The 22,836-nt window shown below is 43.6% G+C and overlaps 1 protein-coding gene across 2 annotated transcripts in view; it reads right to left on the reverse strand.

Annotated features, from left to right (window-relative positions):
* Nucleotides 1–13,040: 13,040 nt before the first annotated feature.
* Nucleotides 13,041–22,836, reverse strand: part of gtf3c1 (general transcription factor IIIC subunit 1) — a 30,373-nt gene continuing 20,577 nt past the window's right edge. The window contains exons 26-40 of one of the 2 annotated variants that reach the window (XM_083766060.1): nucleotides 21,997–22,105; nucleotides 21,401–21,543; nucleotides 21,103–21,245; nucleotides 20,650–20,734; nucleotides 19,992–20,104; nucleotides 19,611–19,670; nucleotides 19,359–19,452; nucleotides 18,775–18,947; nucleotides 17,628–18,431; nucleotides 17,142–17,281; nucleotides 15,485–15,589; nucleotides 15,104–15,396; nucleotides 14,406–14,992; nucleotides 14,108–14,294; nucleotides 13,041–13,614 (exon numbers count right to left, since the gene is read on the reverse strand). In XM_083766060.1, the coding sequence (XP_083622186.1) occupies nucleotides 13,393–13,614; nucleotides 14,108–14,294; nucleotides 14,406–14,992; nucleotides 15,104–15,396; nucleotides 15,485–15,589; nucleotides 17,142–17,281; nucleotides 17,628–18,431; nucleotides 18,775–18,947; nucleotides 19,359–19,452; nucleotides 19,611–19,670; nucleotides 19,992–20,104; nucleotides 20,650–20,734; nucleotides 21,103–21,245; nucleotides 21,401–21,543; nucleotides 21,997–22,105 (3,258 nt within the window). In that variant the 3' untranslated portion in view covers nucleotides 13,041–13,392. Of the gene's footprint in view, nucleotides 13,615–14,107; nucleotides 14,295–14,405; nucleotides 14,993–15,103; nucleotides 15,397–15,484; nucleotides 15,590–17,141; nucleotides 17,282–17,627; nucleotides 18,432–18,774; nucleotides 18,948–19,358; nucleotides 19,453–19,610; nucleotides 19,671–19,991; nucleotides 20,105–20,649; nucleotides 20,735–21,102; nucleotides 21,246–21,400; nucleotides 21,544–21,996; nucleotides 22,106–22,836 lie in introns of those variants that run through there. The other variant, XR_014569309.1, reaches the window with a different exon arrangement.

A 22,836-nucleotide genomic window follows, 5' to 3' on the forward strand; every position in this document is an offset into this window, starting at 1 on the left:
TACCACCACCAGCAGAATCAGATGCTGCAGATCCACGACTGAAGTGAAGTGAAATAGACTGCATTAATAAAACGACAAAAAGTACATGGTGACAAATTAATATAATTTCCATTTCTAGCTCGAGCCAATAATGTCTCTCAGAACCGTCCGTCCACTAACTGTGAGAGTGGTGCGTGAGCCGCGTGAGTGAATTATAGCAAGCTCGGCGTCCGACCGGCGATGAAAGTGAAAGAAGAGCGGCCGCATCTCTCTGTTCTGTTCCCCCCGAGGAGGCGGGCCGGCCGCTCGAGGGTTGAGGAAGGGCAGGTACTTCCCGGAAACGTTTCAGATAAATAGGCTGCAGTGCTCAGCCTGCTACTGTGTGTTGTAGCCTAATCATCCCTGCTTTAGTAGGCCTAGTGACTCACTGACTCACTGCCATGAGTCAGTGAGTAGACAGTGTGAGATTATGACTTTTTATCTTCAATTTTCAGTTGCGAGATAGAGGTCAGATTAAGAAAAAAGTAGCCTACGGTAGTAGTACTATACTATAAAAACAATTCATAAAATAATAAATAAACAAACAAACAAACAAACACTCCCTCCACCAACCTGGGGAGAGCAACGCACTAACCTCATGCTTCCTTCAATGCATGAGCGTCCAAGCCACTTCGTTTCACCTGGGGGGAGTTTCCCCGGCCGGACATAGCACGTGGAAGGGACACGTTATTCCAACCAGTTCCTTTCCCTTCCATCAGGAGCCCCGGCTGGCCAGGGGGAGGCTAGTTTAGAGACCAGGATTACTGCATGTTTTTTGTGAGGGTACCTACTGGTGGGGTAAAGTAGACCCTTCAAGCAGTTACCATTACTTTCAGAGTGTGCCGCCTGAGCTGTGTGTATGCAAGGTCACTTCAGTGAGATTGCTACTGTACTGTATATATTGTCAGGGCAGAGGGGGACACGTCAGAATTCTCCAGGATAGACAAGCTCTCTGTCCTGTGCTTCGCGGGGCCCCGAATCTGTGGACTGATAATGATCGAATCCGAATTCGTGACGTAACAGGTCGTATTTGCTTTCATATATGTCTTTGCTGTTCACATGTATATATCACATGACCATTCAATTTGGGATAATTGTGGGCAATCAATAAATGCCAGATCTTGTGAATCCATAATTTTAAGTGTACAGCCTGTTTATTGGACTATTAGATAACCCTCTCAACAGGATGGCGCATCAGCGTGGTGACCCTGACGTGATTGAAAGCGGTTATCTTGTCCAGCAGGTTGGGTCATTTTGACCAGTATTGTAGTCTAGACATGGCCCCATAGCTGGCTAGAAAGGGCCTTTAAAAAATGCATTTGGATGCAGATTTCTACCAGCTTGGGGCTGTGTGTAGGTCGGCTTATTAGTTTTATCTAAATGGGGAATCAATTTTAAGTGATAATGTTTGGATGTGATACCATTGTGAACACGCTATGCTCTGTTTGTTGCCAACTGTGTTGTGTTTGCATAAGTGAAATATCCTATACCCGCTGGTATAGCTCTGTTGATTTTGATGTTTTGCTGAAAAAAAGAATGGAAAATGGAGGCGCTCGCTGTAAAAGTATGTGTGTGTGCGGGCGTGTGCGCGCGTGTGCGTGCGTGTGACTCGGTGTGTAAGGGGAAGCGGAAGGTGCGTGCAATGTGTGTGTATGTGCGCCTAGCAGTGGGGATGACAGTGCAGTGTCTGTGCATGCGCCTTTGTGTGTGTGTGCATGCGTAGTTGGATGTGTGTGCGTGCGGGCAGTGTGTGTGGGCATGCGTATTCGAATGTGTGTGTGTGCTAGTGCAGTGTCGTGCCCCACACACCCTGCCACAGCGAGGCGCTTTTCTTATCAGTGTGTGTGCAATGTGTGTGTGCGTCTGGGCCCGGAATGTGATGGGAACTGGTTTTGTTGTGTCTCAGCCTGGCGCCTGTCTAAAAAATATTGATAAATTGAAAAGTACACCAAGTCCTGCCACTCAGAGGAGGGATTTGCGACATTGAGTGGGTCAAAAAAAAAAAATGCCAACCTGGGACATGCACAGTGGTGGAATAGGTACTCAGTTATTTTGCTTAAGTGGAGGTACCAATACTGCAATTTAGAACTACTCCTTCACAAGTAAAAGTACGGAATTGAAAAAGTACTTGAGTAAAAGTGCAAAAGTATCGGCATCAAAGTTGTACTTAGGTACAGTACTTAAGTAGAGGTACTTGGTTACTTTCCACCACTGGACATGCACAAGTTGTCCCGTTATGTCAAATCATAAAATACAACCTCCCCAGTTTTTGGGGGACACAAATTACCCAGAGAGAGAGCAAATGGAGTCAGATAAGAAGTCAGTGAGGTGGGTAATGTTGTGTAAACGAAGGTTGTGTGAATACCCTCCCTAAAAACCCGGCTGGGAAAGAATTGTAGATTTCACCATTTAACACATTGACAGCTCCAGACGAGACCGTTTTCAAAGGGGAGCAAACATTTTTCCTTGGGAAACTGTAAGCGCCATGGTTACAAAAATATAATAGGAGTGTCATAATAATTATGAAAATTAATTGGAAAATAAGTACACAAGTTGGCCACATGGTGGCACTATAAAAGCCCATAATTTTGGTTTGATTTGATTGAATATTTTTTGGTTTTATTTTGACTGACAAACATAGACCATGTTCCTCTTCTGACGACCAGTAGACAGATATGATGACCGGCTATTCCCTCTGCATTGGACAGTAGGAAACTGATAGTTACCTGACATGGACTGATTGCTCGCTTATCTTGACGTATAGACAGGTGACATTTGACTTAATTGACTTTTATTTTTACTTTTAATAAAAAGGTTATAACCATTCCATAACTACAAACATTGGAGATGAGAACAATAATAATTCAGAAAATTAATTGAAAAATTGCACAAGGTGGCCACACGGTGGCCTGGTAACAGCCTATTTCATGTGTTTGTTTAATAATTATTGAACCGGGAGGCATAAATCATAATTTCCTTTTCTCAAGTGTTCCCTGGGCGCTTCCCCAGATAAGCCACGCCCACATGCATATTATATACTTTTTGCTGCTTGGAATTTTCTTTAAAAAAGACGCCTTTGTGCACTGTTGTGCGCTTCTAAAAAGGGGTTATAGGTGATTTAATAAATATATAAATATAAAAAAAACCAATCAATCAATCAAGAGGTGCTGTGAAATAATAATAATATCCGCAATATTTTCAGTTTCTCACCTGGCCAGTGGGGAACTAGATAAAGTATAATAGTCAAGTGGATAATAGAATAAATAACAATAATAGGCATAGGAAAAAATAATAATATTATTAATAATTGCCGACCACCTATATAAGGAGTCTGGTGAATAGAGTTACTAGGTGGAGTTCACTGGGGAAACTGTGGTTCAAGGATGGAAACGTAGGGCTCCATGGTTGAACCTCAAGGTCCTGAGTGTCTAATGAAGGGAGATATCCGGATAAATGTATATTATGTAAAAAGTTATCTGTTTCTTAGACACAGAGGAGCCATTAGGCCATGTCCTGATCAGACAGAGAAGGGGTGAATTCAATAGGTCCTGATCAGACATTATTGTAGCACCGAGATGCCAGGGAAGGCAAAAGCCAGGGGGGGCTAAGAGATCTGTGGCTTTATAAGCACAGATATGCCAGGGAAGGCAAAAGCCAGGGGGCTAAGAGATCTGTTGCTTTATAAGCACAGAGATGGTGAATTCAATATGTCCTAATCAGACATTATTGTAGCACGAGGCTTGGGTGATATTGATTTTTTGATATCGGTATTATCAATTACCTTTTTTAGGTTGGCTGGAAATTCGGCGTCGGTGCCAGTCAATGCATGGGCACTGAGTTATTAGGCAAATTATAGTTGTTTATAGATATTGATTTCAAATATCGCGGTAAATGGTAATATCGATACATCAACCAAGCCTAAGGGAAGGAAAAAGCCAGGGGGCTAAGAGATCTGTTGCTTAGGGCACAGATATGCCAGGGAGGGCAAAAGCCAGGGAAGGCTAGTCATGACAAAAGAGAAAATTAAGGATCCAGAAAAAGACAAAAAAATAATAAAATAACTGTACATTTTTGATTATGTTCTTCTGTAAACTTATTTGTATGTATATTAAAATGGTTGCAGGTGAATGAAGTGTAAAATATTCGCCACGCATATGCACGTGTGTGCACGCTCGTGCATGTGTGATGGTTTGTGTGATGGTTTGTGTGATAGAGAATGTGTGAAGTTGACGTCACGTGATACCCAGTAGCGCTCAAGATACTAAAATTTGTAATTAAGTAAAAAATACTCCGGGGAGTAGAAATTCACTCTTCACAAAACATAGATAGCCTTTCTGTCAATACTTTTTGCCATCTGGACTGTGCGCGTTTGTGCGCTTCTAAAAGAAGGGGGGAATAATGTTCTAATATTTGAGCGGTAGACAGGCCTTAAGCTTGATATCTGGGAAGAAATCAATTTACAAAACCATAAGCCCCAATAATATTCAATTTCACATGCAGTGGGTGGGGGGGAGAGAAAGGTATCATAATAATCTAATCTAATCTATAATACATAATAATAGTACGTGAACTATGGGTGGGTTGTTTAGGGTCTGATTAAAATAATAATGACTGCATAAAGTGCAAAGTGTGAATTCAGTTCAGGGGAAAACCCCAGTGTATTCAATACATGTAAACCAGACTAAAATAAAATGAAACGGTAAGAGGGGTGGGGTTCACATTAAAGGGGATATTGTAAGTGTACACCATCTAGGAGGGATTTTTATATTGATTTTACCTCCCTCCATAAGAGAGAGGTTAAAGGGGGGGGGGACGTAAGTGACAGAATGCTTGGTCAGCAACTGTGTGTAAGTGGTCTGTGTGGGTGAGGTTTGGCTGGGATCAGTCGGACTCATAGTTTGTTTGTTGTATAAGAGTTGTTGCAGTGAAGTGTGGACGCGCACTGAGTTGTGGGAACTGTGGTGTTTGTATGTTATATAGCTTAAAGGTACTCATGTTATAGACTCAAGTGAGAAGATGGGAGGCCTTGATTAAAGGCCTGTCGGGTGGTCACTGGGGGGGGATGTTGTGGGTCAGTAAAAGTGGGCAGGGTCGTGATGTTGTCTTTGAAGTGTAGGTCACGAGGGCAAATTGATCTTAGCCTTCGCTGGAGATAGTACCAGAGTATAGCGGAAACAATCATTTTCATTAGAGTACCATCATGTCTATAGTCATAAATGCACCACACAGCCAGGGAAAAATTAATAAAAACAACATTTTTTGAATTATCATTATATACTATGGTTATGCTGTCTGACCACAGGTTATAAGTTGTGTTCTTAATTGCGATAAAAGTAGTTGAAATCTAGCCATGTTCAACTTGGGGCGACAAAATATAGAAGAAAATTATACATTAAGTTAATAATATAAGTGAATATATGTACACTGTGTCCACAATGTGGCACAACACTAGTAGCTAATAGCCCTCTGTAAAAAAAAATGGACCCCCCCTTGAATAGTGTACATGAAGGGAATCAGGACAAAATGGCACCTGGCAGCTATCACAGGCAAAATGAGTGAACATGGAGAGCTGGTGGAGCAGCTATTTCCATTTATTTTGTGGTTGTTTGTACTCATAATTTGGTGAATGGTATTGTAATTAAGTGGATCACAGATTTCCTACTGCACTAAAATGGCCCAGAGGCAGAACACAGTCGGCAGGTTGGGAGCTTGTAGCGAGTAAAATTTAAGTACAACTACTGGAGGGGTGGGAGGGGGCTGACTCGGACTAAATATTGGGGTATTTGAATGGGGGGACAAAAAGTATGTTGTTTTCAAAGTGTAATTAGTGCAAGTAACACCAGAGTGAGTAAATAATAAAGTCCAGAATTCAAAAATATACTTAATAAAAGTACACCAGTAAGCGAATCAAATGGCCCCATGTAGAAGGGCCTTGCCCTGTTCAGTAATCAAACATACTCAAAGTAAAAGTAAGACTCATTGTGTAGAATGCCGAAGTGCAAAGGGAGAGTGTACATTTAAAAATGAGTGTAGGGACAAATAGTCAATCCACAAGCTTGAACGCCCAGTATAGTATATATATAAGTCTAGGTATATTTGCAAAATAAGTAAAATAGTTCAAATTATGTAGTGGTGAAGTAATTGTGAAAAAAGTGAATACTCAAACTATATAACAACATCCCAAGATTGTACTTAATTGAGCTAAGGAAGTACGTGTTTACTTTCCACAAGTGAAATATAGTTTAGGGTCAAATTAGGGGAAAGACAAATTGTGATTTTGTACAAACGCCGCATAGTAAAGTTGCAATCTAGCAACACCAGAACTTAGAAGGGGACCAGGAAGGAGGGGGCATAGTCTAAAAATCAACAACAAAGGTGGGAGGATATTTGATTTCATATGCATCAGCCTACTGTCGTATCTCCAGAGACAGTTGTACACTCTGTTCCACCAAAGAGACATTGTCGACTGCAGCAACCAGCCAGCACAAGACCACCACCGCTGCTCCAGAGTTGGGGGGGGGGCACTTGCTGAGAGACATTGAATTGACCGTGCTGCACTGGGTTAAGCACATGGGCCAGACACACGCAGCCACCAGACTGCTATGCCACCTGCTATGGAGAAAAAGAACTGTTCCGAGTGCTGGGGAGTCACTCACAAAAGACACTGACCACACTGCTCAAGGTCATGGGCCAGGGGTGCCATGCCTGCACCACTCTGCTCAACTTATAGGCCCAAAGCCATTTAAAATCAAATATTGGACCTGCCACAGTTGTACACAGCAGAAGCATGAGTGTGGATTTACACACTCTCATGACAAATTATAAATGCACGATTGCATAGGTATGGGCGCCGCTGGTACAAAAACACAATACTAAAGACAACTAAAATCAAGTGGGTTAAATGTAGTTACACGCAATTGAAGTACCACTATCAAACTATATATTTTTTCAAAAGGAAGGGAAGGGGGTTGGGCGCCCCAAACCTTGTGACTAACAGGGGACAGTGGGACCGTGAGGTTCCGAGGGCACGTTAAATCTATACTATAGTGCAGGGGAGAAGGAACTGAAGGCCTCCGTGTCTAGTGAAGGGTGAGCACACCCTACTGTGGTTTCCCCTAGTCGGCGCCTTTGCCGCATTGTATACATCGGACAAACGTGTGTATGAGGTCAAAGGAAAATGCCTTTGTCACATGTATATGATGTTGGGGGTAAACGCGTGGTACGTGGATGACAGTCCACACCTAGCAGAGATGCCGTTAGGAAGTGACGGACTCTGTGAACAGGCAAGGCTGGTGAAAACGGTCAAAGTTTGGGTATCCCATAGCGAAGTGGGGCCCGGATCAGACCGTCGGGTTCCTCCTGGGTGGCCAACCATCACTACGGGGTCAGGAGCTCGCTATCGACTGCGTCACCGGTCGGTGGAGTCGCAATGACAGTAAGTCCATTCAGATGGAACTGTTGGCCGTCGCGCTCCGCTCAATGTTCAGTCAGGCCGCTGTGAGCCAAAAGCGAATGAGTTAGTAGGCGAGCAGTGCTCTTTGTGATCGGTGGGCTCTGAAAAGGAGCCGCCGGGAAGCAAAGACTTGAAGTCTTCTCTCCAGGGTAGCCTGGGTGGTAGACTTCAAGAGGAAAGGGGTCTAGCCCGGGACTGCGCCCTCAAAGGAGAGCTGGAGGGAGGTCCGAAAGACTCAAGCGGCGCCCCTCATTTCTCTATGGGTTAATTAGATTAGGTGTAGGCTACTTCTAAATATACGACACCTGTGAACCATAAATTTGTGCACAAAGCCGCAGGAGTTACAAGGGAGAGAGCAGCACCATAGACTTCCATACTAGTAGCAACTGTGTGAGTGTTTGTGTTATGGTATGAATGCACGTTGGGCCATTATAATGCCATGTCAACGCGGCAGCATGTAGAGCGGCTATTTTCGGGGGAAAAAAGTTCCCTCTGGGAATCCAAATTACAAATATGATTCATTTTAAGTGACCTTTCCCAAAGAACGTAGAATAATTGAATACAAATGGAAACAGTTGGGGTTGACTACAACAAATATATTTAAGGGTCTGCTGCAGACCAAGCGGGGAAAATTAGGTTGAAGGTCCAATATCAAATCAAGTTGAAATTATAATGAAAACACAGAGAAAAAACACGGGGTCAATATAAATTGGTACAATTACAAAAATGAGGAATAAAATGTAAGGGGAAGACCAACTACAAAAATTAATATAGAGTATGTAACACAATAAAAATAGTGAACAAAAATCAAATACTGAAAATAAGCGTTCTTTCAATATTATCTCCCCAAGAGAGGTGGTTAAACTTGAGTGAGTTCTAGGAGGGTCGGAGAGCATGCGGGAAGCTCATGTCTTTGAATAATTGGTTTGCAAAGGTCTGGGTTGAATCAAATAACCAATCCTCCCAACAGATGGATTAATTGCCAAAATGTATAATCAAAAGTAACTAACTATTTGTCCCACAGGAGGTGTCCAGGAGGGAGTTCTGAAAGACTTAAATGTCAATAATATGTTTTAATGTGTCAATAATATGTCACATGAAGGAGGGGAGAGAATAACCCTGAGAGTAACCCTAATCCTATAAATTCCTGAATAAATTCTCTACAGGATCAGGGGGACGTCAATGTCCGAAGGTGTGTGTGAAGTGTAAGCATAACAGCAGGGGGGACACTCACATACAAGGTCAGGATGCAACACAGACCCAGACTTTCCAGACTTTCCAAATTTTACTTAAGTGGACTACAGACCAAAATTAAGACCCTCATGGACAACAAGGTGTCAAGTTCATATCCAGGAGGGACACCTGGGTGGATTCAACAAATCATTGGGTAGGATGACCGAACCGTGACCGAGCCGTGACCTATTCCGTTTTATTGTCACTGAATACATTTATCTGTGATTCTGTGTATGTCAATCAAACCGAAGGCGACCTAAATAACTAACTTACTAACCTATGCAAAAAAACCCAATCACATAACCTCCTTGAATGATTATACGTGCCGGCAAAAGAATGTTGTGTGCTTCTGTTATCTTGCTGTTGTCCTTGTTGTGGTCCCTTTACAGTTGTAAGATAAAGTCACCAAAACGGTAAGTATGAAAACAAAAACACAGCTACACCCAGTGTTGAACTTCAAATATGTAAATATGAGACACACCAGGAGTTATAGAACATTATGTTTAGGGAAAAAAGGAGATGTATTGTCGACAAAGGGGGGAGGGGAACAGGTGTGCAAAGTTTGTTTCCATAACAGGTGAATGGGGAGTCAGAGATTACCCAGGCGGGGTTCATATACCCAAGCACCAAGGAGTCCATCACAACTTCCACCTGGATAGGCTTGCAGACTCGCGGAGGTCATATACCCAAGCACCAGGGAGCCCATCACAACTTCCACCTGGATAGGCTTGCAGGCTGCGGGACGCTGCGGGACGCTGCGGGACGAGGAGCAGTGCACCATCAGATCGGGCCACCGCTCCTGGAGCAGAGACGGCCCTGTCTCGGGTTCGAATGGGGGATACGAGTTTGGTCCTAAAATCACCTGATGGGAAGTGCGAACTGCCCTGTCACCTTGTGCCTTGCATACCGGAGCCTAATCAGTTCAAGGCCTATACGTCGGGTTGCGACTCGCGATAACAATTACCCACTGGACAACAGGATGGATGGGCAAATAAACAATTGCCCATCCCTCCCCCGCGCGAGAACTCTGCCCCCCAAGGGCATCCCGGAGTACAATTTTTGCCAACATGTTTTCAGTGTGCAGGACATGGAACAATGCCGAATGGTAGGAACAAAATGAACGTTCCTAGTGGTTGGTTTCCCCAAAAAAGGAGTGGTTTTACTATTTTACAGGTTTCCACACGCATACTAACTTGGTTTTCCACACCACCAGTGTCCACCTGCACGATGCCTCAAAATGATGTCTGACAATAAGTAAAATACTACAAGAAGTTTGATATGTACAATGTGATTTATGGTTGATTTGATTTCCGCATCAGTGACGCAATGTACTTCTATTCATATGATTGACCTGACTATTAATTGTCATTCTTTTTTATTTTTCATCTTTTGGAATTCAATGTCTGTGTACCACTAACCCCTGAATGCAGTGTTCTACCGTCCCTGAATTGGTGTGCCCCTCGAACGTCCGTATGATAACATCAGGTCAAGTGGATCTGGTAATTGATTACTCATTACCAAGGAGGGCTGGTGGGGTAAAGTAGACCCTTCAAGCAGTTACCATTACTTTCAGAGTGTGCCGCCTGAGCTGTGTGTATGCAAGGTCACTTCAGTGAGATTGCTACTGTACTGTATATATTGTCAGGGCAGAGGGGGACACGTCAGAATTCTCCAGGATAGACAAGCTCTCTGTCCTGTGCTTCGCGGGGCCCCGAATCTGTGGACTGATAATGATCGAATCCGAATTCGTGACGTAACAGGTCGTATTTGCTTTCATATATGTCTTTGCTGTTCACATGTATATATCACATGACCATTCAATTTGGGATAATTGTGGGCAATCAATAAATGCCAGATCTTGTGAATCCATAATTTTAAGTGTACAGCCTGTTTATTGGACTATTAGATAACCCTCTCAACAGGATGGCGCATCACTACCCTAGGGGACGCGGGAAGAACATGCAAACTACACAGAGGAAGGCCCTTTCGCAAACCCCATCTAGGGTGGGCACTAGAGGAGGGAACACGCCCCCAGCGCCAGAGCAGAATAACATTTTCAATCAATCAATCAAAATATTATATAAGCTTGCTTGCTACTGAGGTGTATATAGCTAACTGTAGACCACCCCACATACACAGGCACACACAGCATGCACGCGCACACACACACACACACACACACACACACACACACACACACACACACACACACACACACACACACACACACACAGACTTCCTCTTGCATGACTAACTTCCTGATGATGTTTATCACTTGATTTTGAGGAATCCCTCGCCTCCCACAGAGCCTGATAACGGAAAAGATGACGGTGACCCTATATGCCTTTACTCCTGCCTTCTGCCACACATTTATTGTCTGCATCATCAACATCATTTTATCTGTCATAAATCTAATGCTATAGTGCTGGAAGAATAGGCCGGCAGTAGCTCAACATTGAACATTGGTTCAAACCAAGCTCCTCTTAATAGTTAGGGTGGTTTAAATGTTGAGGACAATTAAATTCTGTGTATGCTCAACCTGATCTGTTTTCACCTTAAATCCTTACACTTTCTTCTTTCCTCACCCTCAGCATAACCCCCCACTCTCTGCTTCCTTTTCTCACTTGCTGTTTCAGTGTCAAGAGCTCCTTATCAGAGAGGAAACATTCCAGCTATTTCCACTCCCATGCCTGGTGTGAGCAAACACAGCAGCATGCACACTCTAAAAAGGCAGCATCATACTACATACAAGGTCCTATGTTCAAGCTAACAGCCTGTCAAGCAACACAGACATGGTCTGCCTAAATACTACAGATGATCTATCAATCAACTCCTGTGGTGTTCCCAAGGGATACATTTTACGTTATATGCTTAAACCTCGATCGGTTAACCATTAACATCCCTAACTGCATTTCCTCACTTACAGAATTTCTTCAAGTTAAACCACTGAGGTAATGGTAGAAGCCTTGCCTATTTGCAACGATTGATGTTCTTCCTTTATCTACTGGTGATTCTTAATCAACATGTCAAAACATTCAGAATCAGAACACATCACATCACACATTGCTTTCTCTTGTGTGTGCATGGTTTTATTTCAGTGCTGAAAAGGACTTAGGCCTACAGTTGAGTTGTGACACATTCAGTAATACTAGAAGAAAACACAGCATTTGACCTCTGCCTACCTGAAACGGAGTCTCCACACTATAGTATAGTTTGTTGCTTACTTTTGACGTAGTAATGGTCTGATTATTAGTTTAAAAGGTATTAAAAGTTACAGTTGTATAACTGTTGATTGATAAAACAATGTTGCACATTAAGCTATAATCATCTGGGGACCCCCACAAATCATTGGGGGACCCGCCTTCGGGTATGGGCACTGATGACGCGGAGGAGGAAACACGCCACCAGCACCCACAGCGTCCCGAGCGGGAATCGAACCCAGGACCTTCTAGCTGTGAGGCAGACAGCACTAGCAACTGTGCCTCGTTTTGTTTGTTGATAGTACAGTGAAGATTGACAGGAGGGAGAGACAGCAAGGGTCCGTCAGGATCAGGAATCGAACCTGGGACTCGCCGTCAGGCTGCATCACAAGAGCCTTTATGTGCTTTAACCACTCGGCCATCTGCGCCCCAATATGCCATGTTAATGAATTGTATGGGAAAGCCAAACTTTAACATGGAAAAATGACTGCAATTATGTAACAAGATTTCTAGTATTTCCGATCACTCGAGTGTTTGAAATTGTATTTCACATTCACACACTGTAGTCATATAATGTACACGTCACAGAAACGAACCGGGAACCTTCATATGTCGGTTCCACCTTCTGAGCCACTGCTGCCCCAGTTGTACTTAAAACTAAAAACCAGTCAATCTCACTTTCAAGGTCTCCAGTTTGAAATGCTTGCAAACCATGTGATTAGTTATTAGTCTCTCGAGACAAACTGTTGACTCAAATTCAAAGGAAAAGAGGGTGGTTTTTACATTTTTTGCCAATGGGTTCGCAGATTGACCTGTGATATTATAATGCTGGGAACCCAAACTATACTCTAAATCCTCAGTGGTCATTTCATTTTGAGTGTACATTTGTACCTTCTCAGAATAGACCTTAAGGGTCCATTTGGTTCCTAACTATCAGAGATTTGTTTACCATTTTGAGCACAAAGTGTTGGGAGGGATTGCTGTATAACTATCAATTGTTCAGCCCAACCCAATGGACCCCTTGGGGTCCCCGGATCCAATGTTGAGCACCATTCACCCATGACATGTAATTCCTCACTCAAGCATAATGTTTGCATTGATGCACTTACAACAAAAGCACACAGCATGAAGAAATAGCTGGGACATTTATTTACAATTCCAAGCAAATTCTTGTAAAAAAAGAACAGCCAAAAACAATATTAAAATACAAAATAAATATGTTTACAATGAAAGGAAACGAAATGTACTCCAGTTAAAAATAATTAAAAAAAATATTTATTCTGTAAAACCAGAAGTGAAAACGTATCGTCAAAGATCTGAATAAAAACCTTGCTGAACCTGGCAGATCTCTGTGTCACCGCTGAGCGTGCCCACTGCCCAGAATACTTCTCTAGTTGCAGATGTGCAGGTTCGCAAACCTCCAAAATGGAATTTAAAGGAGCCAACGTAATAATACTGAGTAGCGGTCTGGACACGCTCCGCTATGTGTTATAACTGGGAGAAGTAGTTCCAGTCGGGTTCATTGGGAAACACCTGAGCGAGCCGAATGCAACAGCTGATGGTGGGCTCATAAAACACTGCATCTGCCTCTTCTGTCCCCGTGCCTGCTGTGCTGCCTGATACTGTCTGATGTGCAGGACGGGAGAAGAGGGAGGTTTTGGGACGTTTGACCAGGACTCTCTTTGTCACACAGCCCAACTCTATTAGTGCCTGTGGAGAAGAGAGGGGTGAATGAGGAGGATTAATACTAGCATGCTAGTGTCACACACCCTAAATAGAAGATCTATGAGCTATGAGATCTTCTCTCAGCTCTACGAGATTGAAGATCTTCTATTTTCGGTGCACGACAACTTATATCAAGCACTTTTATGTGTATGAGAAAGGAAAGAAGGAAGGAAAGAAAGAAAGCAAGAGCATAAGAAGACAGAAAGAAAGACAGACAGACCAGAGAGAGCACAAGTAAGACGCGCAAACGCGGGAAGCGAACGCAGCTCGTGTGTGTGTGTGTGTGTGTGGGTGTGCGTGTGTGTGTGTGTGTGTGTGTGCTACAGCTGCGCCCTGTGTGTGTGTGTGTGTGCTACAGCTGCGCCCTCTGGTGGCGGGTGGGTGGTGTCACAGTGGGACAGACACACACACACACACACACAGAGACAGACATGATCTGCAGGGTCTCATAGTTAGTGCTCAGTGCGTTCGCAAATACCTGTACGAGTTCACATATGGCAGTTGGCTGCAGTACATTCTGATAGTGTTCCACCAGTGACTGTTGTGTGAGTCCAGGCCGGGACATGATGTGGAACATAATGGCCTCCATCATGCCTTTACACACGGGCCGGTTCAGGCTGCTCTCCACCAAACGCCACGGTCGACTGATGAAACTCACATCATCTCTGTTTGGACACACAACAGCAAAGATCAAAATCGAATCTGTAAACGCTAAACAACTATAACAATGAGTTGGTGATCTATAGCTAAATTGAAGGTGACTCTCCGCTACTTACTGATCATCATCATCATCATCATCATCATCATCAGCTGGTGCTGTTGAAGGTGGTGATGATAGTGAACCTGCAGACCTGGTCCTAATCTTTCCACGCCCCTGCTCCTGTGTGACCTCGGTTTCCTGGATTCCATTATTCTCCAGTCCTCTCATGTTCTCTGGCAGCTCTACCGGCTCCATCTCAGCCTCAGGCAGCGACTGACTCGCGTCCTTCTCTTCTTGGCTCAACAATGCAACGTCTGTGCTCTTCTTGCCTTCCTCCTCTCTCTCCTGTTTCTCTGACTCTTCTCTGCCATTTTGATCCACACCCCATGTCCTGTCTGAGAGCCCATCTGCCCCCTCCTTCTCCTTAGCCAGTCTTTTCCTGGGTGGCTCCTCTTGCTTGTCATAGCATCTCTCGTGGTGTCTCTTGCGAAGGAAGGGGATGTTGTGCTGGGTTTTCCAGGGGCGCTTTCCTTCCTGGGTTCTGCGGGAATGTGACCGGGGCCTGGATTTTGATGTCAGAATCCACGGGCTGGCATGGACCATCAGCACCCAACGTGGCCCAAAACCACCAACTTGCACCACCTGACCTTGTTCCTGCAGATCCTGGACCAATCAAATGACCAAAAATTTAATCAGCACACAGAGAGAGAGAGAGAGAGAGAGAGAGAAAAAAAACAATTGTAGGACATAGCAACTTCTGTTTGTTCTTTTTACCTGCATGTACTGCTGTATGTTCCTGGTGTGACCAGGTTGTGGTTCCGACAGGTGCTTGTGTGCCTGGTACAAGTCACGGTTACTCAAGCCACACACACCCGCTGCATCTAAGCTCCCCTGTATCGTAGCACAGGCTTCCAGGTCCTGAGGGGCATAGCCATATTGCTGAATCAAACGCACTTCACACTCCTTCACAGTGGATGGAGAACTCAAAGAAGCAGGTTGGAGAGAGTGAGTGAGTATGGAAGGAAGCAGAGATGGACCACATTTGGTGAAGTCCAATGGTGGCAAGTCTGAAAGGAACGAGAGGTAACTTTATTTCCCAGAGGATACAACTTTTTAAACTTGGATATGAAGTCTTAAATCTGTGTGTGTACTTACGCTCCATGTTAAATATCTGGTGAGCAGGGGTGGTGCGCATCTGCACTCTTAAAAAACACGACTCCACCACAATGCTGTCGGTGATGCTGAGGTTACGTATTTTAGCTACAAGGGGAAACAACATGAAAGGTTTTAGTGGTTGCCTTGTGGTGCCCTGACCATTATATCCATCGATCAATCTATACGTATGTGTGTATAGACGGTTCAGTACTCCATCCATCCGACATAGACACATTTTCTTAAAGGACAACTTTAGTTTTTTTCAACCAAGGTTCATGTTTTAGTTTGTTATTAGAGAAAGTAAAAGATGAGTGTTAATTTTCTTTCATTTGCTGCTTTCTTTAGTTTTAAGGATTTTAGCAGTTTTTGACAGGGGGGCGGGGGCATTCAAGCATGGGGCTAAATATGTATTTCTTTTACAAAGTTTTATGGTGATTTATTGTTTTATTATTTACTATAGTCCTACTAGACCCCAAGAAATTGCATCTGGCCACAAAAGATCACAGGATCTATTGAATGTGACAAACTGACATATTAGCCTATACACACACACACACACACACAGTATAAGCCTTCCCCCAGTAGGCTACCTTCACATTCAGTAGATCCTGTGATCTTCTGTGGCCAGATGTAATTTCCTGGCGTTTATTGGGACTATAGTAAACCATAAAAAAATAAATCACCATAAAATTGTGTAAAAAAATACATATTTAGCCCAATGCTCGAATGCCCCCGCCCCCCTGTCAAAAACAGCTAAAATCCCTAAAACGAAAGAAAGCAGCAAATGAAAAAAGATTAACACTCATCTTTTACTTTATCTAATAACAAACTAAAACATGGAACCTTGGTTGAAAAAAACTAAAGTTGTCCTTTAACTTCAACTATGGTTAGGATCAATGAAGATTTTGTAGCAAATGCGTAACTGATCCCCACTTGCGTATGACACCAACTGGACAAGCTACCAGGGAGCTTGAGGGGATAGTTTAATACTTTGCATTTTGTTGCTTTATTTAGATAGGACAGTACAGAAACTTTAAGGCAGAGAGGATGGACATGCAAGCAACACACGTCTCCACCTGGGATCGAACCAGGGACCTTGTGGTTATCCAATAGATGAAGTTGACACACTATCCGGTCAGCTACTGGCATGCACCATCTTACAAGGGATATTTCTCTTTCAAATAAAATAAAATATAAAAAAGTAACATTAGAAGGTAGGGATGATCCAAAATAATTGAATATTCAAAGCTTCATTCGATGGCATGAATTATTTTTATAGTTATAGTATAGTATAGTTTTTATTTTTTATCTCACAATTTTAACCCATTTTTTTCACCCAGTGTCAATGTAATCCTGGGCGCTACACTCCCTCTTCCAACCTGGGGAGAGCAACGGACTGACCTCATGCTTCCTTCAATGTTTGAGGAGTCCAATCCGTATCTCGGCTGATAACCCTGCCTACTTACTTACACTGTCTGGTCTCGGTCTGCTGCCATGCATCATCATAATGTGCAAAGATATCTTCAGTGAAATTCATATGCTCAATACTTCATTTCTTGTTTGCACTTAAAGTAAAGTGCAATGTGGTTTCATCTCATCAGACAACATCCATCTATTAGAAATAAGTAGATATGATCATATGACACAAAAACACTACCTATGCCTGGACTGCAGAATCCTCGCATTATCAGGTAATTTGTGTGCGAGGCCTGATGACTCTTCAGCTCCATCTTTTTCTTCGCGTCACACTCTTCTGTTTCATTGTTATCATCGTCGTCTTCATCCAGTGTTGCCATACTAGACAATTCATCAGAAAAGACACAATTCATCAGAAAAGACACAATTCATCAATAGACACAATTCATCAGAAAAAGACAATTCATCAATAGATACAATTCATCAGAAAAGACAACTCATCAGTTCATCTGTGTGCGTGACGTGTTCATGCGCCTCAATCTGCCTGGGGCAATATGCATTGCAAATGCAGATTGAAGGCTGGCTACGCGAGGCTATGCAGGTGCTTAGATAATGCAATTAAGAAAGCATTTGTATCTAGATTAGTGATAGCTTATCGTTTATTAGCGCCCTGTGAGTTCAGCTCACAGCGGAGGCGTGTTCAGGAAAGTGTGAATCGCAATCTCACCTCTTGGTAACCTCATTGTCCACCAGGTTGCTGTCCACCACCACCACCTGCTTGGGTATGGACACATGCACAGATACCAGTCCCAGAGTCATGAGGCTGAGGCACGCTGCACAGGCTCCCCCTGGGGAGTCTAGAGAGAATGGAACCATGCTAGAGAAGTCTTGGGGTTCCTCTTGGGCTGCAGGGCTTGATGGTGGCACGGCTCCAGCCGGCTCCTCCGGGTTAGCAGGGCCCCCTGCGAAGTCTTGGGGTTCCTCTTGGGCTGCAGGGCTCGATGGTGGCATGGCTCCAGCCTGCTCCTCCGGGTTAGCAGGGCCCCCTGCATGCTCCGCAGTAGATGGGTTAACCGTCACGGAGTCCTCTAGGCTGAGCTGCTGGCTCGGCTCTTTTGTTTTGATCGTTCTCTCCGTCTCATCTCGGTTCTCCTCAGTTTGTTGTACTTCGTTGCTCTCCGTCGTGGTTCCATCATTTGCTTCCATTTGACCCTCTGGCGGCTCAGGCATCTCCGTCGTGGTTCCATCATTTGCTTCCATTTGACCCTCTGGCAGCTCAGCCATTGGTCTGGCTTCTTTCTCCTCATCACACGTCTTTTCTTTCTCCCCGCAATTCTCCCCTTCTGCCTTTTCTTTCTCATTCAGACGTCCTTCCCCCGACTCCGTTCCCCTGTCTTCCAAGCCTTCCCTCCACTCGGTTTCATTGTAGAATGCAATGAGAGGCCTGTCTCCGGCCCCGGTGTCGTTCACGGTCCTTATGAAGTGGAAGGCATCTGTGCACAACGTGACAGGGAAACGCCACAAAAAATACCTGTAAATAAGGAGTGCAAAAGAAAAAGGTCAAAAATGCCTCCAGACTGGGGTGCATATATTGTATTCTAATTTCTACTGTATGGTATTCTACTGTGGTGGCTGTAGCTTAGTGTGTCTGGTAATCACTTTGCATGTCGTGCGGTAAGGTCATCAACATCAACATCAACATAACAATAACAATGATAAAGCTAAAGATAAGGAGTGGGCTAGCTTAGTGTCAGGATGAGCAAAAAAGACAAATCTCATCAATCTGGGAGTTATTTTGGGGGCCCACTTGCTATATTCTCACTGCCCCCGGCCAGGCTGGAAATTGCTGGACCGGACCAAAGTGACGTCTTTACCTGAAGTATATCTGAGACATCTGGAAGGACATGGGCAGGATGGGCAGGGCTCTGGTCTTCTTGGGTACATAATTCTTACTGATACGACGGCGGTTAACCAGACCTTTCTTCCTGCACTGGACGAACACTTGGCACAACACCTCCTGACTGTATTTACTGTAGATGTGGAAGGTCTAGGAGGAGACAGACAAACAGAGGTGGACAAAGTACTCAACCCCAGCACTTGAGTCGATAATCCGGGTCAAATATTATTTAACTACAAGTTGCTACAGTATGTCAAAATGTGTACTTGAGTACTGGAGTGCTTTCTTTCAAAAAATACTTTCCAAAAGTATATGCCTTTAAAAATATTTAGCAGAAATTTGAATTGATATCATATTGTACTTTTTCCTATGTTAGATGTCCGACATATGTAGTGGAGTGATCCGAGTGAAAAGTACAATATTTGTCTTTGATATGTAGCGGAGTGAAAGTAATGTACAGCACCCAAGAAATGTACTTCGTTACTGTCCACCACTGCAGACAGACGAGGTATGACAGCAGGTGTGTGGTCTGTGTGTTGGGGTGTGGTGTATTGTCTATACCTGGAAAGACCTGGATATCTTCATCTGAGGGTTGGACAACACCAGAGTGCTCTGCATCAGGTTATTCAACACGATGGCATGAATGTCGTCTATGCTGCAAGACAGACAGACAGACAGACAGACAGAGACATATACACACACATTATGAATAAACTGAGCGCACACCCACCCACACTACACTTATTAACTTGTACATACATTGTCTCTAAATGTGTGTGCAATGAAAATGTGAAATGACAATCAAATGCCTACCAAGTGATGGAGTCTTCAGAGCAGATCCCCTTTCCTTCATCTATGGTAAAAACCTTAAACCTGGAATGAACAACAAATGTAGCATTGTGATCTACAAGCTCACGATGTGCCGCATTGCGAGCTAGTAAATGGGCCATTTTCACAATTTTTCAAAATTATTAAACGTCTCAGTAATTGCTTTACATATTTAACATATTATCTGCCCTTTGCAATTATTTGTTGACAAAGCCAAAAAAATAAACCTATTTAGAAATTGGATATGTCCCAAAGTTCAATGCCAAAAAAAAGGCCAATTGAATTGTTAATCACATTTATTTGCAATTTGCAATGAACAATTAATCGTCAAGTAAAATGCCATGATGTTGACAGTCCTATTGTTACCGTGAGAAAAGCTCCTCTCTGGTATCAGGGACGGATAAGTTGCCGGAGTTCATGTCAGAGCTGAACCTCTGCCTCAGAATCCTGGTGAACTCGGAGAACGCTGCAGCGCAATCCTGATAATACAGTTACACAAATACATGACACAAATGTCAATCCTGATAATACAGCAACACAAATACACAGCACTGTCGGGTGGAATGTCTTGTATGTCCAAAACTGTTACTTTTGAAGAAAAGGAAAACAAACAAGAACCTGTGTTCCAATGTAGTTATTCTTTTAGTCTCAACAAGCTAATGCTTTTCATTGGCGAAAACAGCCAGTGGATCCTATTGGTTCACCGATCTGTGCTGTCTTGATAAATATGGTTATTAGAATGAATAGCAGCAGTCCTCTATAATACTGAGAACCACAGTATTATAGAACAGGTGATCAAAAACACATAAATACAGCCCAGGTGGCTGGTGTAGCCGCCTGGGCACCTAGGCTGGTAATCCAGCCGGACAGCCTGTCAAGTGTTCGACTCCCGATCATGACGACCTTTGCTGCGTGTCGCCCCCCATCTCTCTCAACCTACAGTAAATCTATCAATAAAAGGCAGAAAAAAATACATATGGGCATACTCTCTAGCAAAATAATAATAATGTGCCCACACACACACCTGAGGGTCATCCGGTTTAGTGGGTTTCTTTGATTGTAGAAGTTGGAGCAGAGGCTTGTCCTGGTACACCTCAGCTAAACAGACCCTGCAACCAAAGGTTAAGGTTAATGCACTGGCCGGAGGACATATCACAGGGGTTCTCAACGTCTTTGACTGGGGAAATGCTTTGGTCATGTCTCGCTAATTGTATCGTTTCAGGTGGAAACCTTGTATGTCCAGAAGCATTACTTTTCAGGAAATGGAAAAAGGAAAAGTCCCAAGCTCTTGTTAATAGTTTTAATATTTGCACAGGTGAAAAGTAACCTGGCCTGCGTAAAGTCGAATTTGGATCAATTCAGCCCATTCTCAGTCATAGAGAATTAAAAGGTCTGTGATGTAGCCCGGAGCCAAATGAGATGTGCTCGGAAATGTCATGAAATAGCACTCTGTTTGTAGCCATGCCGTGTTACCAACCTGTAGTTCAGCAGTGTCTGAGAATTCTTGAGGATGGCTCGCGTACGTCGTCCGACGGCTACAGACGTTTTATCTTGAGACGACTCAAACTCTGTGTGCAGCAAATCCCTCACCACACAGTAGGGAACGAACGGTCTAGTCATCTACAACACACCAACATCAACATTATACTGTTATAACTCCACGAGAACATAATGCATGTCTGGGGCTAGGCTAAAATGGACTGATTGAAAATAATGGAACATTTTTGTGTGAGAAACAAGTGACAGAGCGATAGTGTGTGTGTGTGTGTGTGTACCATGCTGTTGAGCAGATGTGAGGCCACACTACAGAGCATCATCAGAGAGTCCTCCTGTATGGTCCACATGACACGACGTCTGGTCATTTTCTTCAGAGCCCGATGGTCCGTCTCATCGTGGGCCAGGCTGCGTGTTTTGGGCTCTGCAATTAAGTTCAGTGAATCAGTGAAGATAAAGCTACATTATGTACCCACTTTTTGTGAGTATGATAATACAATATGACTAACACAACTGCAGTGGTTCCATTAGCTTAATTAACGGTTTAATTAACAGTTTGGCCAATGTTAGTCTCTCTTTTCCTGTTAAAGATGGCACTGTTTTTCCTTTGTTTTGCCAATGGGTTCCCAGATTGGGCCAATGTTTGACCAGTTTTTATAGCATCGTTTGTTGATTACTTTTGATGCAGTTATGGTCTGTTCTTAAAGGTCTTAAAAGTCCTTAAATTGTAATTTCATTGATTGTCACCTGGGGCCCCCCAAAATCACGTGGAGACCCCCTTGGGGGTCCCGCCCCACAGGTTGAGATTTAACAACAAGCAGGTTGGTGCCTCGCATGGTTGCTTCCACCGCCATCATGTAAATGCAGACCGTCTTACCTTTTCTCTTCTTGCGTGGGGGTTTGACAACCTCCTTCCTGAGTCTTTTCCTTCTCCGTCGTCTACCTCCAAGCACCTGCTGGTTCCTGCTGGCAGGCTCCTCAGACACCTGGGGGAGGATATATGAATACAAGAACACACAGATGCATTTTGTTCCATTGTGTTTGCGCTTAACTGCACAGCTACATGCATGCATGCACTCTATGAAAAAAAACACCTAAACAAAAACATCCAGCTCGGGATCACGGATGGCCTAGCCCTAGCGCAGCGTTTCCCAAACAATGGGTCGGTCGCGGACAAATGTTTATGGGTCCCATTATTTTTGGGAAAGTTTTATTTTTGAAAGTATTATTTCAAAACATTTTCAAAAATCATTCCCAAATGAATATGTTTCATGAATTAAAAACAAATTCAATGATTTTCAATGAGTAATCTCATGAAGAAATCAAAGGAAAATCTAATAAATTCCAATTAGAAAACAAATGTTGAAGTAGTAGTAAAAATAGCCAATCTACAAGTTCACAACGTGGCACGAAGCAACATGTTGTGAGCTTGTAGATCTGATATTTTAGTTTGGGTCCCGGGGAGATCAAATTTCTCTTTTGAGTCACAGGCTCAAAAGCTCAAAAGTTTGGGAACCACTGGCCTAGCGGTTAAGCCACATATAGGCTCTAAAGCAGCCTGACAGCGTGTCACAGGTTCTATTCCCGATCCAGATGACCGTTGCTGCGTGTCACTCCCTGTCTCCCTCCCCCCATCTCCCACGGAGGAGCCTAATCAAATATCTAATGATGTTAATTGTTCCGTTGCAACCTATCTCACGGCTGCTCCACTGTATGG

The sequence above is a fragment of the Protomyctophum parallelum genome (assembly GCF_964188405.1).
Source record: "Protomyctophum parallelum genome assembly, chromosome: 5".
NCBI classification, from domain to species: domain Eukaryota; kingdom Metazoa; phylum Chordata; class Actinopteri; order Myctophiformes; family Myctophidae; genus Protomyctophum; species Protomyctophum parallelum.